We start from the raw sequence: 18,308 nt of genomic DNA, 5'->3' as shown, positions 1-18,308 counted from the left end.
GGGGCTGCCTGGTGGCATCACGGCCCGGTAACACACTCAGCAGCCGGGCAGGATCCGGTGACGCCTGGCGCTGCTCACGGTGCCGTGGGCCGCACCAACGGGGTTCCTGGAACAGCCTCAGAGCTCTGGCCTGATGCCCCGGTTCCCTCCACCCAGACCTCTGGGGCTTCCCCTGCAGAGGGCATGGAAGGAAGTGCCCACTCCCTCATACTAGGGAGCAAACCCCAAGGCAAGGAACCAACATGGGGTTGGAGTTCTCTCCTCCCCAGTTTCCCCCAGACCTAGAGCAGTCGCCGGCAGGGAAAGTGCCCCCGGAAGGCAGTATTTCTTCAGGCAACACACAGCCAACCTGTGGAACTCCTCGCCGCAGGAGGTTGTGAAGACCAGGTTCTGTTTGTCAGAAGCTGGGAATGGGCGACATGAGAGGGATCCCTTGATGATTCCCGGTTCTGTTCACTCCCTCTGGGGCACCTGGCATTGGGCACTGTGGGCAGACAGGACCCTGGGCTGGCCGTTCTCCCCCTTCCTCCAGGGACTCTGGTTTCGAGAGATTATGCAGATTCCACCTGCTGGACTCAAAGCCAGTCCTGGGTTATGCCAGCATCCAGCCAGGGCAAGGGGAAGCCCCAGCCAAGTAGGACAAAGCTGCCCCCTAGGATCCTACCCCGAAATGCCACCACGCCCAGGTGGAACCATCTCCCTGCCGCGCTCCCATTTGGGGAGTGGGTCCTGGGTCCCAAAGAGGGAACCGCGCCATGCACGGGCAGGTGGCCTCAGCCGCACTCCGCACGGCTCCCCTGGCTGTGCGGCCTGCATCAGAGACTGCACCCCCCCCCACGTGTTAGGGGAGCAGGTCGGGTTCCTCTGCACAGCCCCCGCGGTTCCCAGGCCTCCGCCTGACGCAGGGACAGGCACCCACAGGCCTGGCCGATTTGCCGCCTGATGCGCTGAGCGCTCGGAAGAAGCGTGAGGAATATTTTAGCGCCTCCCGCTGCCTCTTCCCCCCCAAAGCGTGCACGCCAGGCGCACACAGGGTGTGTGGGAAGACACACACACACACACACACACACGCACGCACGCACACACACACACACACACGCGCGCGCGCGCCAGGAGGCAATACCTTCTCTCCAACTCTCACCGTCCCACACAATGCGCTCCCCTCCCCACTGCAAAATGGGAGGGGCGCCCGACCGGGGATGGCAGGCCCCTGGCGCTGGGACACAGCACATCACAGGCGCTAACCATCCCCGTTCGTCCCGCCGCCCTGTTCCGCTGCTCGTGAAGCAGCAAGGGAGGGGGAGCAGGGCCAAACCTCCCCATTTCTGCCCCACTGTCCCGGCCCGGAGAAGGGTGCTTGGCTGGCCAACGGGCCGGTGGTGTCAGGGAGCTGACCTCCGGCTAGAGTCCAGTCCCGCATACCCCAAAAGCCAACAGGTCTCAAGGATGGTCTGATCAAGGGTCTTTCCAGACCCACCGGGCCCTGAGCTCAGCTGGGCACCGCACTAAACGGTAGCAGCCCACACAGCCCCTGCCCCCGCGCCCTCGGGAAGGAAATGCGCATGTGGCCGGTACAAAGATCTTCCCCGCAGCCAGGGATAACCAGCACGTCCCGGTTTCCCAAACCCCATGGGCAGGGCGGGGCGGCTGGGACAACAGGGGCCCTGGCCGACCCGAGGCAAACCCCCAGGATGCACCCGCACCTGTCCGCTCAAGCCCTTGCTGACAGGAGCGACTGTCTACCCACAGGAATTTGTAGCTCTTACGGCGCTTCCCCTCTTTGTAGCTCAAAGGAGCAGGGGAGCACTATGCCCATGTCAGAGAGGGGGAAACTGAGGCACGGAGAGGCGCAGTGACTTGCCCATCAACAAGCAGCCCGTCAACCTGTGGAACTCCTTGCCAGGGGATGTTGTGAAGCTAAAACTGGGTTCCAAACAGAATGAGATCAGTTCCAGGAGGTAGCTCGATTAATGGTAATTAGGCAGGATGGTCTGGGACACAACCCCATGTCCTGGAGTGTCCTTAAACCTCTGACAGCCAGCAGCTGGGACGGTTTGACAGGGCTGGATCGCTGTTCATTCCCTCTGATGCATCAGGCAGCGGCCACTGTGGGGCTAACGGTTTATCGGGTGCTCCCTGGTTTTCAAAGCAGCCAGACCATGCAGTGGTAGATGTGTGAAGAAGTTGGGACTCTCGTTACCCCCCAGAGCTCAGGGGACACCATCTCCTCATGCCGAGCGCCACGCTTTACCCAAGCTCTTGGCTCCTCCGGCGCATCCTGCAGGGACACTGCAGCCGGCGCGTTTGCGGTCGCAGGGAAATTGCCGCAGTTACACGAAGGTTTATTTTTCCCTGAGGATTCAATTCTCCCCCCTCCACTGGCCTTTCAGCAAACCCTGCACGAGCGCGAGTTAATTGCTCAGCCACCCAAACTGTCAGGAAGTCATTAGCCGCTGCTCAGGGGAGACGCCACCAGGCCGGTCCCCAGGGCAAAGGCCAGCCCCTCCGTCAATCACAGACCCGAGACTCCCTCTCCGGTCCCCCCCTGCAACCAGGAATCATGCCGCGGGCAGGGGAAGATGCAGGAGGCTGGAGAACTCGGGCCGGCTGAGAAAGCCAAGCCGTGGCGGATCTGTGGCCACCTATCTGAGCATCCACCAGGCGATGGGGTTGGATTGTGGGTCCCATGCTGGGCCCCTCTGGAGAGGAGACAAATTCTCCTTCTAGCCCCGGGGAGGAGGCCGGGCGGGCTGTCTTAGGGAAGGCCGGCGTGACGCAGCTGGAGCTCCAGCATCCGGGGGCTCAGCAGAAGCAGCCAGGAACGGCCTCGCTGAACAGCCTTGCATTTCTCCCCTCCTCTGGGCCGGCTGTCCTTGGGCCTCAGGGGAAGCAGGCGAGCGTGGCCCTGATGCAAGCGGACGTGCGGGGGCTGCCGAGCCGCCAGGCAGCGTGCGGGGCAGGCCGGTGGCTCTTCCAGCAGGCCCCCCCATGGGAGCAGAAACAGAAGGGGAGGAGAGGGGAGGGAGAGCCATCCAAGAGCGGGGGAGGCGCGCAGACAGCTCCGAGTGCCGGCTGTTACACACCGTGCTGCGTGCCGGCTGTTGCCGCGGCCGCCCGCGGATCTCCCCACACAATCTCCCGCCCTGATCTCTAGGGAGCCACTGAACCGCTAGCGAGGTGCAGCACCGACCAGCCCCGGGCAATCCGATCCGTCGTGTGCACCCCGGGGCGGACGGGGGGGTCGGTCTAGTGCTCACAGTGGTCACTAAGCACCCATCTAAGGGCCTTCCTGCCCGTGGCCCTCCCCTTCCGTGACAAGGTGTCATTGGGCCAGGAGGGCTTAATGCCCTGTGGGCAGAGGAAGTCCCGCCCCCTAGCCGCACTGGGCATGCTCCAAGGGCCAGGGCAGTATAAAAAGGAGCAGCTCAGCTCAGTCCGGGCTGGATGCCGGAGAGGAAGGACGTACTAGAGGAGCTCCAGAGGCGGGCCCAGCAGAAGCCCAGACGACAGGAACTGGAGACCCGGGAGACTGCATGGAGCCTCCAGACCTGGCAGAACCAGCACGGAGAAGCCTGAGGACCCGGTAACTGCCGGGATCACCCCAACGCCAGCACAGGTAGGATGCGACCCAGGGCGGGTGCGCGGGTGGTATCTCCCACCCCAGTGAGCAGCGGCCGGATTCCCCGCTGAGTGAGTGGCAGAACACTCTGCCACTAACAGGGACCTGGGTAGGGGCCCGGTGGAGTAGGGTGGATCTGGGCCCCCAAACCCATGACTCTAGCCATTAGGCTGTACTGCCCTGAACTGAGGACTGCGTCACTGACTCTAACTAGTGGGCAGGGTTGCCCTGCACCCCAGGGCTGTGTTACAGACTGTGCCCATTGGGCCACGCTGCCTGGAGATGGGGCGTACTCCCACCGTGACACCTTCCCAGAGCCAGGAGGGCTTCACGCACCCATTACGCACCCGGTGTCCAGCTGTACCAACCCGCCAGGCCCTCCCCTTGTGACATCCGAGCTGCTTTACCGTGATAGGCGACCGTCGTCCGGGGCGTGGCGTCCAAGTCCACGGCGGAGCGTCGAGAGGGGGAGCCCACTGTTGCGGCCACGAACAAGACCCACGGGTACCAGGCCATGGGTCGTCTCATCTCCTCGGGCGCCTGGCAGGCGTTGCTCTGCCGAAGAAACTCTGTGCCTGCGGACGGGGGCCTGGCTCACTGGACAGCGTCCCTCTGGTTCCTGCGTGGCTCACGGCAAACCACAATCGGTCTCCTGAAATACAGAGCGGAAGTTGAGGGGCAGAACATCTGAGGATCTCAACGCCCTTCCCAAAATATTAAGTTCCCTGGGAGACAGGGAAGTATCATCTCCTACCGAGAGATGGGGAAACTGAGGCACAGGGGGATGCAATTTATTCCAAAACAGAGAATAAGTCAGGGGCAGAGGTAGGTACAGAAACCCAGGCGTTCCGAGCATCCCCTGCACTATCCACTACACCTCACTCCCTCTGCCTACAGATTCTGTTCTAATAGGCTCTTCTCTTGCAGCGGCGTTCGTTTGCTAAACTTCAGAAAAATGCACTGTCTCTGGGAAACAAATTAAAACAGAAACCGCGCTGCAGCAAACCCCAGAAGCCTGCTAGCCTCATTAAATCCAAACACAACACAATCAATGTCACTTCATTCTCCCACAGGCCAGCCGGGGCCCACGTACTGGAGAAATTGGAACAGCTCCGTTACTCATTCTATCTGCCTCACCAAGACAACGTCGGAAAGGTTTGGGGAGCAGCTATTTCTGGGAGAGGCTGTGTGGAAATAAACTGATTTATCCCTGCTCCCCCAGATGTTTTGTGTGTGCAAGACCCGAAGATCTAAAAAGCCCACCCTGTGTAACACTGCAGTGAATTCTCTGCATTTTTTTACACCTTGCAACCCGAGCACTTCGGTTTCAATTATCGAGGCCGTAAACATAATTTAAAAAGAAGTGGGAGTTTTAGCCATCCCCAGAGTCTCTGTTTGCATTCTGTGTCCAGCCCGGAGTCCTAAGGAACAGATTGGGCCTCTAGGGCCAATATTTCAGGCTAGTTTTTTATGTCCTGTTGTGCTAACCGACCCCTCCTGAAAGAACAAAATGATCTAGGGACAAATTAAAGCCGGACGTGCCACAAAAAAACCCAAGAGGAAACACATGCGTGGACAATCTGTGGAACTCCCTGCTGCATGAGGTCACGATCATGGAGCTGGGTTTTTACAACATGCAAAGCATGGATTATCAGCCTTTGGCTGTATCAACGCTGAGGAGCGTTACTGAATTCAAGTCTTCAAATTGCAATAGAGGGAGGTGCCCCTCTGGTGTATTGCATTTTACCCATCTGCCAGGTGCAACTAATATAGATTTCAGTTTACGGTCTCTCTATCCCGGTTCTGTGCCATTAGCCATGGCTCCCAGAGAGACTGGCACATCCTCCTCCCCTGTGGTCTCCTAAGAGAGCTCAGAGCTACAGGAACAACACCACCAGCCAGCGGGGGAAAGGCAGCAGGCAGAATGGGCCGGGGACTGGACAATTCTGCAAGAGACAGGAATGGCCAGAGGCCTCCCAGTCTAAAACCTCCCATGCTCCTTAGAGTTAACGCCCCCGGGCGTGTTCTCCATGCGCTACCCACTCGCTCAGCCCACACAGGCGACCCTGGGAACAGACCACCGCTTCCGCAGGCTGGGAGGGAAGAGACCATTGCAGGAGCTATTTGTCACTGCTGGGGAGGCATTCAGACATGCTGGAGTCGGGGAACGGGGGACACTGATCCCCAGTGATACAGGGACAAAAGACAATCGTCAGACTAGGTCCGCCCAGCGGTCCATCCAACCCAGAGTCCTGTCTGCCCAGTGGCCAATGCCAGATTCTACCCAGCCTGGCTAACAGCCAGTGACAGACCTACCCTGCAGGAACTTTTCTCTAGCTCTTTTTTGAGCCCTGATACAGTTTTGGCCTCACAGCATCTCCGAAGTTGGAGCTGAACTTTGTTTTGAACCCGTCGCGTGCTCATGTCATGGGCTGAGCCCTGGTCTGGGCTCCACGGGAAGGGGTAAATGATACGTCCTTCTCCGCTCCTTTCTCCGCGCCAGTCACGAGCGTATCGCCGTCAGCCGTATCCCCGTTCGGCCTCTTTTCCAAGCGGAAAAGTCCCAGGCTTTCTTCATTTCCCCAGACGGGAGCCGTTCCACTCCCCAACACTTTGCTGTCGCCCTTCTCTGAACCTTTTCCAATTCAAATGCAGCTTCGTGGAGATGGGGTGACTAGATCTGTGCATTGTCACTGCCACCTCGCGTTGTAACGGCCAGCTCATGTTGTCACCGCCGGCGTGCATTGTATCTGGGGGGGAGCAGTGGGGTGGGTGTACGGACACTTCAGGGACAAGCGGTGGGCATACCATGGACTTTTAGGGAGGCATGATGCTATTTTCTGTCTTATCGATCTCTATATAGAATTGGAGGCAGAGACCAAGAGTCTTGGGCGGTGACCGGACAGGCCGTCCCGTTGCTCTGCTCCCAACTTTGTCTGTGTACCATGAGGCCAGGTGACCGGGACAAATTTTGCTCATTTGCACACCCGGCTGCCTGCAGCAAGGGAGCTCACGGCGCGCCGCCTCGGCTTCGTGACCCGCGCCGCCAGTTCCAGACAGCGGCGGCCGTTCAGCCAAGCCAGGCGCCACGACTTGCTAAGGACAGAGGGGCAAACCGCCAGCCAAAGTCGTCCCACCTTCCCCCGGGCTGCGTCGTTTTCTAGCCAGCCCAGGGAAAGGTGCGAATTCCTGCTCACATGGCAGCAGAGACGGGCGAGGTGTCGGCTTCCCGGTCCCCTCCAGGACCTGCCACCGGTTTTCTTCCAGTCCGGACTATCGGGGCGCCTGCCCCGGCGGGAAGCGTGTGGGGAAAAAGGGCTGGCGGGCAGCTTGTGACCCCAAGGGGGCTCGGCTGTGTGCCAGGCCTCCAGCCTCTCCAGACGCTGCCCCAGCCGCGGGAAAGGAAGGAAGTAGCACGGCGGTGCCCTTATCAACCCGAAACAGCCCAAGGGAGAGCGAGGCCCCTTCGACACGCCGGAGGGGGAGTGACTGGGCAGAGATGGGGAGCAGGGGCCAGGCAGCTGGGAGGAACCCGCAGGGTACCAGGGCTGTGGGTTGCTTCCCCCCGGAAAGACAGCGCCCCCTGCTGCAGGAAACCCCCCCACCAGCCCAGAGCTGGTCGCCTGGCCCCTGGCTTCTCGCTGACGGGCCCTGAACCCGCTTCGCTTAGGAAGGGCAGGGAGCTCAGAGCCGCCGGCTGTAGGCCCCCGAGGGGGTCGAGCGGTGCAGGAGGCTGAGCCACTGCACACAGGGTCTTTCACAACAGGAGGGGGTGGGCAGAGAGAGGAACAGAGCCTGGAGATTTCCGGAGCCCTCTCCCTGGCTCCACGCCGGAGAGCCACCCAGAGCCCGCCAGGACCGCTCAGCTCTCTTCCTTTCTTTCACCAACACTGGCGCCTCCACTCCCTGCCAGCTCCGTGCTCCCCCCGGGTCCGAGTGAGCCGGCCAGGCGCCCCCCCCCCCCCGGCGCGGTCACTGGGGCACTTCGGAGCAAGGCCGGCTCGGCCCGAGGATCCACGCAGCCAGAGCTTCCACTGAGCTCAGCCCTGCGGTGACTCGGTCACGGTAATGAGCCACAGCGAAGGAAGAGCACGTCCGTTTTACCGGTCACGGCACAGGCCTGGCTCCGAGACGGCCCATTTCTCACTGCTCATGCGGGACTAAACCCTGAACCTCCACCGGCTAATCTCTGCGCCACACCTTTCCAAATCCCCGTGTGTGCGTGTGTGTGTGTGTGAGAGAGAGAGAGAGATCTGACCAGCACCTTTCCAAATCCGTGTGTGTGTGTGTGTGTGAGAGAGAGAGAGAGAGAGAGAGAGAGAGAGAGAGAGAGAGATCTGACCAGCACCTTTCCAAATCCGTGTGTGTGTGTGTGTGTGTGTGTGTGTGTGTGTGTGTGTGTGAGAGAGAGAGATCTGACCAGCACCTTTCCAAATCCCCGTGTGTGTGTCTGTGTGTGTGTGTGTGTGTGTGTGTGTGCGCGCGTGCGAGTGATCTCTGACCAGCACCTTTCCAAATCCCCGTGTGTGTGTGTGTGTGTGTGTGTCTGTGTGTGTGTGCGCGCGTGCGAGTGATCTCTGACCAGCACCTTTCCAAATCCCCGTGTGTGTGTCTGTGTGTGTGTGTGTGTGTGTGTGTGTGTGTGTGCGTGCGAGTGATCTCTGACCAGCACCTTTCCAAATCCGTGTGTGTGTGTGTGTGTGTGTATGCGAGTGATCTCTGACCAGGACCTTTCCAAATCCGTGTGTGCGTGTGTGTGCGAGTGATCTCTGACCAGGACCTTTCCAAATCCAAGTGTGTGTGTCTGTGTGAGATCTAACCAGTACCTTTCCAAATCCATGTGTGTGTGTGTGTGTGTGTGTGTGTGTGTGTTCTCTGACTCGCACCATTCCAAACCCAAGTGTGTGCGCGCGCACACGTGTGCATGCGACCGGGGAGGGGGGTGTTCCCACACCTGTCCCTTACAACGCAGCCGTCATGCCAGCAGCGGGGCATGCGGCGTTAGGCCCGGACGCGTGACGCGCCATGTGCAGCTGGCTCTGGGAAGGAGCGCGGAGGAGACAGAGCGCCTGGCCGGGTGCAGCCTGGGCAGGACGTGAGGACAGACCGATCCCGCCTCCTGGGAAGCCACAAGGGACGCATCCTGGCTGCATGTGGGGAGAGCCAGGCATTAGGTTCTGTCAACAGATGGTATTTGGAGTCGAATTCTTGGGATCCATCCCCAACTCGGCCACTGACTGCCCTGGGGCATTGCAATTAGCCGCCATCCTTCATCTTCTCCGTTGGACAGTCCCCACGGTCCAGCACACACGGAGACCCCTGCGCTTCCCAGAAAAGGGCAAGAGAAACGATGAGGGTTTGGAACAGCCACCATATGAGGAGAGATTAATAAGACCGGGACTTTTCCACTTAGAAAAGAGGAGACTAAGGGAGGATAACACCGAGGTGAATAAAATCCTGGCTGATGCGGAGAAAGTGAATAAAGAAGAGTATTTACTCCTTCCCATAACACACCAACTAGGGGTCACCATATGAAATTAACAGACAGCAGGTTTGAAACAAACACAAGGAAGTATTTCTGCACAGTCAACCTGTGGAACTCCTCGCCAGAGGATGTCATGAAGGCCAGGACTTTCACAGGGTTGAAAAAAGAGCTAAAAAACCCCTGGAGAATAGGTGCAGCAATAGCCAGTAGCTGGGCTGGGTAGGAATAGCCCTGGCAGAGGCTGGGAATGGGCGACAGGAGAGGGATCGCTGGATGGTCCCCGGTTCTGTTCCTCCCTCTGGGGGCACCTGGCGTTGGCCACTGTGGGCAGACAGGACCCTGGTTGGTCTGACCCCGTCTGGCCGCTCTGATGTGCTTGTGTTCTCTGATGACTGGTGCTCCAGCAGCCGTTCTCCCCCTGGGGGTCATGCAGCCGTTCTCCCCCTGGGGGTCATGCAGCCGTTCTCCCCCTGGGGGTCGTGCCCTCCGGATGGGGTCGCTGCAATCCCTCGTGGGCAGAGGACGCCATTTTGTTCCACCCAGGATGCCCTCCCCTGTAAGGTTCCTCGCACACAAAATGGCCTCCTCTGCCTAACAGGGGCTCACGCCCCGGCCACGGTGCACAGACGAGGCCGCGCAGAGGGAGCGCCCGGAGGACACCATGGTGCTCTGCGGGCGGGGGCCCCGGGAGGGAATAATTCCTTGCCGGGCACCCTGATGCTGCAGGAGGGAGTCATGATAATCCCTAGCGCGCTAACACCGAGGGGCCCGATCCTGGATCACGGCCCCGCTGGGCCAGGCACCGTGCCGCCCCCCGAAACACCGGTCCCGGCTGCTCTCCGCTTCCAACCCGAGAGAGACAAGCGCCGGCCAGGGGAAGCCCCGGGAAATGACCAGTCAGCACAGCCCAAGGTCTGAGCCCCCCGGGGCACAGCCTGTGTGTGTGGGGGGGGGGCCGAGGGGCAACCCCTTTCCAGGGGCCAGGTGCACCTGCTGCATTGTGGATTCTGACTGTAGCCCCGTGGCTGGGCGGCCGGACAGATTCACTGCGAGGGGAAAGCGTGGCGCTGACTGGAATCGCATCCGCTCGGCTCTCTGTCACACACACACACACACACACACAGAGGGATACAAGCAAATGCACACACATGCACACACACACACACAGGGATACAAGCAAATGCACACACACACACAGACAAATGCGCACACACGCATACACACAGGGATACAGGCAAATGCACACACACACACACACACAGGGATACAGGCAAATGCACACACACACACACAGGGATACAGGCAAATGCGCACACACACACACAGGGATACAAGCAAATGCACACACACACAGACAAATGCGCACACACGCATACACACAGGGATACAGGCAAATGCACACACACACACACACAGGGATACAGGCAAATGCGCGCACACACACACACACACAGGGATACAGGCAAATGCGCGCGCACACACAGGGATACAGACAAATGCACACACACACACACACACACAGGGATACAGGCAAATGCACACACACACACACACACAGGGATACAGGCAAATGCACACACACACACACACACAGGGATACAGACAAATGCACACACACACACACACACACAGACAAATGCACACAGAGGCACACACACACACACAGGGATACAGACAAATGCGCACGCACACACACACACACAGACAAATGCACACAGAGGCACAGACACACACACATAGGGATACAGACAGACAAATGCACACACAGACACACACACACACTCACACACACACATAGGGATACAGACAGACAAATGCACACACAGACACACACACACTCACAGACACACACAGGGATACAGAGAGACACAGACAAACAGAGACACACAAAGATACAGACACACGCGCACACACACAGCCCCTTGCCTTCAGAGGCCCGCTGCCCCTGCTTACCCAGCTGGCCCTGGCCCGCCTGACCGACCCCCCAGGCTGCGGCTGCCTGTTGGAGCCGCCCGGCTAGTGATGGCGGAGATTTGCCGGCAGCTGCACCAACCCAAACACCCGTTTGTCCAAGGAGAGGCGACTACAAGAGCGCCCCCGTGCCGGGGTCCGGGCCACTGCCCACGCAGCCTGGGCCAGGGCGTTCCTTGGGCTACTGCCCCCGGGGCTCCGTTCCCCTCCCCTCGACTGCGGAGGGGGGCAGCTAGAAACGCTGCACGAGGCAGCGGCGTGCGGGGAAAAGCCCCGAAGCCGCTATCTCCTGCGGCCCGGGGGTTTAGGGAAGGGGTCGGTCAGTTCCGGTGAGGGCAGGGTCATTAGAGGAACTCTGGCTGCCCTTCGGGTCCCGACTCCACGGAGCGCAGCATCTGCTCCCGCAGTCCTTGCTCGCCCCCAATGCCCCATGGGAGCTGGGGGGAAGTGGGGGCAGTGGGGCAAGACCTCTGAGTATCGGCCTTTTGCAATACTGTTCCCTTGCCCTTGAAATCCCACCGGCTTTGATCTGCCGCCGCGGTGCCGCTGCCCGCTTCCCCAGGGGCGCTGGCCGGCTGGCCGGGGCGCAGAGACTCGCCCTCTAAGTCTGGCCTCAGCTTTTCCTCCCTTCAGGCCGTTTTTTGCTCATCGGATCTGTGCGAAGTGGCTGGCGGAGGAGAAACAATTGAGCTTGGTCATGTGGCAGAGCTGAGGGGAGAGGAGGGAATTGCTGGCTCTGAAAACGAAATCAACGGGAAAAACATCCCCCCCTCCCCCTTCCTCCCAAACACAGATCGTGCCCCGGGGCCTTTTGCCTAAGAAGGAAGCAAGTCGGAGGGCAGGCCGGCCCAATTTGGCAGGCCGAGCGCTGGCACAGGGAGCTCAACGGCAAAGGAGGTAGGGAAGCGATCCCTGCCGATGTGTGCGCCAGCTCCGTGCACGGAGCAGACAGACAGAACGACGCCGGCAGAGATCTGAGCTCTCAGCTGCGTGCCTCTCTGCTGGCTTCCTTAGTCACGGTCCGCTCGGCGCCCTGGGCCCGCAGCCTTGTGGCTGACCTGGATCGGAGGGGAGGGTTTTTCGGGGAAGGAAGGTGCTCATGGGCGTCCGGTACGTAAGGCAGGGGAAGGCTTTGCCTTCCCAAGCCGCCAGGCATAGCCCCGCCCACACTCTGCCCCCAGAACGCCAACTGTAGGTATTCTGGGGGGGGCGGAGGCATTCTGGGGGCGGGGCCTTAGCAGAAGGGGCGGGGTTGGAGTTGGCCCCGCCCTGCCTTCACCAACCGCCCACGGAGGTGTGTTTCCACAGGCCTCCCGTGCTCCGTCTGCTCTGGAACAAGAGAGGAGCTGCGGTGCATGTCCCGTACGGCACGGAGAAGGCTCCATTCCCAGGGGCACCCCCATCAGGTCACCTCCAGGCCCCAGCTGGGGCACGTCGCCTTGGCGACACAAGCCGGCACGGCCAAACGAGCTGTGGGTTAGGGAAGCCGCGGCAGCCTGGGCGGCACGGACCAGCCTCTCGAGGGCCCGGGGCACCGGGCCTGGCCTGTGCTGCCACCCAGGCGGCCGTGGGGTCACCACGGTCGCTCCTCAAGACAGCTTTGTGCTGGGCAGCTCCGCTAGGTCGATACGTGCTGGGCCACATCTCCCGACCGCAGTGCACAGACCCTCCGGCAGGGCTGGTCTTCCAGCTTCCGTCGGCCCGGACGGAGCGTGTTAGGGCAGATGCTTCATGTCGGCGAGAGCAGCTCTACCATCGGTGTAACTAACCTCCCGCCAGGCGCCGGCTGTGTGGGCAGGAACAGCTCTACCATCGGTGTAACTAAACTCCCGTCAGGCGCCGGCTGTGTGGGCAGGAACAGCTCTCCGGTCGGTGTAACTAAACTCCCACCAGGCGCCGGCTGTGTGGGCAGGAACAGCTCTCCGGTTGGTGTAACTAAACTTCCGCCAGGCGCCGGCTGTGTGGGCAGGAACAGCTCTCCGGTCGGTGTAACTAACCTCCCGCCAGGCGCCGGCTGTGTGGGCAGGAACAGCTCTCCGGTCGGTGTAACTAACCTCCCGCCAGGCGCCGGCTGTGTGGGCAGGAACAGCTCTCCGGTCGGTGTAACTAACCTCCCGCCAGGCGCCGGCTGTGTGGGCAGGAACAGCTCTCCAGTCGGTGTAACTAACCTCCCTCCAGGCGCCGGCTGTGTGGGCAGGAACAGCTCTCCGGTCGGTGTAACTAAACTCCCGTCAGGCGCCGGCTGTGTGGGCAGGAACAGCTCTCCGGTCGGTGTAACTAAACTCCCATCAGGCGCCGGCTGTGTGGGCAGGAACAGCTCTCCGGTCGGTGTAACTAAACTCCCGCCAGGCACCGGCTGTGTGGGCAGGAACAGCTCTCCGGTCGGTGTAACTAAACTCCCGCCAGGCGCCGGCTGTGTGGGCAGGAACAGCTCTCCAGTCGGTGTAACTAAACTCCCGCCAGGCGCTGGCTGTGTGGGCAGGAACAGCTCTCCAGTCGGTGTAACTAACCTCCCGCCAGGCGCCGGCTGTGTGGGCAGGAACAGCTCTCCGGTTGGTGTAACTAAACTCCCATCAGGCGCCGGCTGTGTGGGCAGGAACAGCTCTCCAGTCGGTGTAACTAACCTCCCGCCAGGCGCCGGCTGTGTGGGCAGGAACAGCTCTCCAGTCGGTGTAACTAACCTCCCGCCAGGCGCCGGCTGTGTGGGCAGGAACAGCTCTCCGGTTGGTGTAACTAACCTCCCGCCAGGCGCCGGCTGTGTGGGCAGGAACAGCTCTCCGGTTGGTGTAACTAACCTCCCACCAGGCGCCGGCTGTCGGCGGGAGCAGCTCTCCAGCTGTGTACCAGTGTCTACACCGGCACTTAGGTCAGCGTCCCCAAGTCGCGCAGGGGGTGGGTTTTTCACAGCATGGCGACACCGAGGTAATGCGGTGGCGTAGACCTCCCCAACAGCTCCTCTCCAGACGGGCGCAGCGAATACCGCCAGGGGCCGGCCTCGTCCGGCAGAGAAAAGCACCGGAACAAACCCAAGCACATGGGGAAGGGATGTAAACGATCCAGATGTTTTCCATTTCCCTACCCCCTCCTGCCGCCCCAGGGAATTGGACGCCGGCTTTCGGGCGGCAGCATCTGTTCACAGTGACAGCGCTTTCGTGCAGAGCCGGACTCATGCTTCATTTTGCAATTGCGCAAGACGAGGGAAGGGGAGCTCGTCTCTTCTCCTGGACCCCGCGTGATGTTTTCAGCTTTGACAGGGCCGTGCTCCGGGCTTTCAGCCGCAGGGTTGTGCTGAGATGGAACAGCGAAGGGGGGGGCTCTGAAGCTGTAAGTCACAGCGGGGAGACTGGGGCGGGCGAGGGGCTTCCGGTGAGGAAGTTTCAAGCCGTGGCCACAAAAGGAGCCGGAAATAAAAGGAGAGCGGCGGGAGAATCCAGGAGCGATTTGGCATCTGAGCCGAGTTGTTTCTAGGGGGAACCAATTTCCCACCGTCATTCCACTAGATTTCAGCTGCGCTTGAATAAGTTGCCTGGAGATCCGGCATCAGCCTCGGATTCCAGGCCAGGAGGGAGAAATTCCGGCCAACACACCAGGTAACGTGCCAACAGTGTCAGCCGGTCCAGCGAATCCCATCGCCTCCGGCCGTGCCGAATACCCTGCGTTGCAGAGGGAGGGGGACACCCATTCAGCCATTTCCTGGCTGCCCCCGGAAGATCGGTTCCACCCCCAAAGGAGGAGCTGAGCGACGCAGAAGGGCAAACCGGCGCGGGTGTCCGCAGAGACGGCTGGAGGAGGAGAACGACTTTGCCCCACACGATGTAACGTGCGGACCGGCTGCCGCCGGGAAATCCAGCTGGTCTAACGGTAGCCAGGGCGACAGGACCTGTTGCCGGGCGCGCTCAGGGCTCGAGACGCGTCACAAACCCGAGGCCACGCCCGGCCGAGAGGGCACCGGGCGGGTGTTTCACCCCTGGCCAACCAAGGTCGGGTCTGGCCCAGCCCACAGGCCCCGCCAGGCTCCCACAAGATCCTTATTCCTCTGCGACGCTTCCAGGCGCAGCCATCCCAGCCAGGCTGCCACCTGCAAGCCCTGGGCCAGTGGGGCGCAAACTCTTCCAGCTGGGCCCCCCCTTATAGTAACAGCGTCCGTCTGCACCTCCCGCCCAGCCACCGCGGCTCAGCCAGGGTCTGCCAGCCACAGAGCGCAGGGGCAGACGGAGCCGGGGGGGGTCCCTCCCCGACCCCCTGACATGGGCTGGCCCGGGCCTGGAGGCAGAGCAGGACTGGGGGTGGAGCAGGGCTGAGGGCGGAGTGGAGTTGGGGGGCAGGGCTGGGGGGGCAGAGTGGGGCTGAGGGGCAGAGCGGGGCTGGGCGCTCCCTCATGCTCTCCATGGGGGCTGGTCCAGGCCCTCATGCTCCCCTGAATTCCCCCCCCCCCAGTCGGGGCCACGGCCTGAGGGCTGGTGCAACGCTCCCCCCACCTCTGTGCCGACGTGTGGGGCCTGGCTGTGGGGCTGGGCCCTACTCCACGAGGGGCCACCGGAGGAAACTCCCTGGCGACGGCGTCAGCCCGCAGCAGAACCACCCCGGCGTCTGACCGTGCCCCACCTCAAATCGACTGGCATGGGAGGTGCCCGGTGACCTTCACTGAGCCTCCGAGGATCCCCCAGCTACAGGAGGCCCAGCGTGAGGTTACAGGGTCCCCCCTGACAACGTTTAGGGGCTCTTCCGCCTGTCCCACCTCTCCCTGGCACAGTCCTTCCCGCCGTGACTGCCCGGCCTGGCCGACTAGCCGAGGGCGACCCAGTGCCCGACAAGCTCTTTCACCAAGGCAGGTGGGGGCAGGGCGGGGGATGCCACCGTGGGATCAAAGTGCTAAGGGAGACGTCTGGGGAGGGAAGGACCCGTAGTGACTCAGTAGTCCTCGCCCGCAAGCTGCGATAGGGCCGGTTCCAGCCGGAGAGATGGGTGCAAAGTCTAAGCCCGATTAGCTCTGGCCAAGATGATCCAGCCCCACCTCGGCCCGTTCCATCGTCAGAGCCACGCGGGTCGGGCCGGGCCGGGCACTTACCCAGCGTTTGCCCTGTGGCATCAAGCCCACCACTGCTTGTTTCGGCCCGCGAAGCGGCAAACCACATCGATTTGCCTTTCGGCACCGCCGGGGGCGGCAGGGCCCATCTCCCGGTGGTGACGGTAAAGCCGCCCTGGAGAGCTGAATGGGAGAGTGCATGAAAACGACACCAAGTCATGTTGGGGAGGGAAATCTCCCGGAAGAGCAGGCAGGGAGCCCCCAAGGAGGCCCTGGCTTTTCCAGCTCCTTTGCAGCCACACTCTGATGCCCACGTCCGCCGGGGGCTGGAGGCGCGTCGCAAACGCGGGCCCGGCGTCATGCCCCGGCGAGCTGGCCATTCGATCCAGTTTGGAGCAGCACGGACCAGGTCATAGGGAGAGTGGGAGAAAATCAGGAAGGGACCCAGCCATCCTAGCGTGGCCGCCAGCTCTCACCATTCAGCCGCGCTCCCTCCCTGCACCTGTGGGACGACGGACTTCCCCGCCCTTTGCTCCCACGGCAGACGGAGCGAGAAGCCCCCCGAGCGACGCGGTATGCGGGTGCAGAGCTGAGCCGCCGAGCGGCGGCGTGAGTCTCCAAGGGCCACCAGCACCCTCAGAGACACAGCTCATAGATGCTGGTGTCGGAGGGGCTGGCCTCATGCACCAGAGAAGGGCGGGACTCTGGGTAGGGCTGTCCCAGCTCTCAGCTCCCCATTAAGCAGCATCTCCCCAAATAGCGAGCGAGGGAAGAAATACCCAACCCTCGTGAACTCACTATTTCCACCCACGTGCACGGCCAGCTCACTAGGAGCACAGCGCTAGGGTTAAGTATTTGCAATGGCTCTTTGGTCCCGGTGCCCGCGTGTAACCGAGGGCCGGACTGGCCTCTTCCTGTCACGCTGCGGCAGAAAGCACCACAGGGAAAGCACCGGAGAGGGCGACCGTCACCGACAGCAGCCTCCGCGCCCAGGCTGTTCCCTCTAACAATGCGTCTGTGCTCACAAACACCAGCCTGTTTCCAACCCGGCGGGCCCAGCCCTGGAAACCCACGGTCTGAAGGAACGAGATAGCACGGTGTAAGCGCTAACAGGAGAGCACAGAGTTCCATCGGAGCCTGAGGAAGAGAGTCACGAGCAAAGAAGCTACCTCCAGGGGCAGGTTGTGATCAGCCGTGAACGATGGGAAAACCTCCCTGTGCCCGTCTAGGAAAAGAGTCGTTCTTTGCCCAGTTTCGTTCTGCGTTTGCAGCCAGCAGCTCAGAACACGCTCCCGGAGTGTCTCCCCCATCCCGTCCCCCCACTTCCTTCCGCTCTTTGGTGGCAGGGGAGAACAGACAGCGGAATATCGAGCGGAGAAAGCCAGTCCCTGGCTAGCTTTGTCATTTACCCCCAAATCCTTGAGGCCGACAGCACAGTCCAGACTCCGGGGAGGCTGGCGGGAAAGGCCATTAACCAAAGCCTAAATCCGACGCCTCCTCCCGCGTTTCTGCACGGAACGAAGAAAACCCTCTTCTCCTCTCAGCCGTTTGCTTCCACTCCCGGCCCCGCAAGAGCCGGCCCCGCAGAAGCTGCCTGCTCACGTTAAAAGGGACTAATGAGAACAGGAGAGCTAGGCCAAGAACTCTGAAGAGATGAAGCAACTCCTAAGGTGCATTTGTTTGCTTAGAATTTTTACACGCACACACACACACATGCACACTCGCTCACACACAGCCAGCCCTTTTGAACACTGTTCAAACATGTCTGCTGCAGACAGCTTCCCTAGGGCAAATATTTCATCAGATTTGAGACAGAGAACAAACGAACTCTAAAAAGGCTACAGGGGATTTCGGGCCTGGCGACAGACCAGAGCGTGGACAGCCAGCCCTTCTTCCAGGAATGTCAGCCCAACAGCAGCTCTGAGATGCTCCTTTGGGCAGCGACCTCTCTCCCCAAGACTGAAGCCTCCCCTAACCCAAAACTCAACACGGCAGCGTGTCTCCCCAAGACTGAAAACTCACTCGCACGCTCAGAATGTGGCCGACCGGGATAGCGCCAGCAGGGGGCACCAGCCAGGAGAGCGGCCAGGGCCATATCTCCTTTGCTTGGCTGTTCAGTGCGCACCACGGAGGCTGTTCTGATATCCCACCAGGGGCTGGGGCACACCGCCAAGGCAGGAGTGAAAGGGGGTGGCAGGGGAAAGGAG

General features: G+C 61.1%; 1 protein-coding gene and 1 long non-coding RNA gene across 4 annotated transcripts in view; one reads left to right on the top strand and one right to left on the bottom strand.

The window, feature by feature from the left end:
- Window positions 1-18,308, bottom strand: part of SEMA4G (semaphorin 4G) — a 77,832-nt gene that overhangs the window by 26,175 nt on the left and 33,349 nt on the right. For both annotated transcript variants that reach the window (XM_075935592.1, XM_075935593.1), the window contains exon 2: window positions 4,027-4,271. In XM_075935592.1, coding sequence (XP_075791707.1) covers window positions 4,027-4,147 — 121 coding nt within the window. In that variant the 5' untranslated portion in view covers window positions 4,148-4,271. The remainder of the gene's footprint in view (window positions 1-4,026; window positions 4,272-18,308) is intronic.
- The window catches only part of LOC112545429 (uncharacterized), a 70,369-nt gene continuing 63,937 nt past the window's right edge, over window positions 11,877-18,308 (top strand). For both annotated transcript variants that reach the window (XR_012905742.1, XR_012905743.1), the window contains exon 1: window positions 11,877-11,972. This is a non-coding gene — a long non-coding RNA (uncharacterized LOC112545429). The remainder of the gene's footprint in view (window positions 11,973-18,308) is intronic.

Source organism: Pelodiscus sinensis, chromosome 8 (assembly GCF_049634645.1).
Source record: "Pelodiscus sinensis isolate JC-2024 chromosome 8, ASM4963464v1, whole genome shotgun sequence".
NCBI classification, from domain to species: domain Eukaryota; kingdom Metazoa; phylum Chordata; order Testudines; family Trionychidae; genus Pelodiscus; species Pelodiscus sinensis.
The sequence above is the reverse complement of the archived record's forward strand: the minus strand, read 5'-3'. Positions and strand labels throughout refer to the sequence as shown.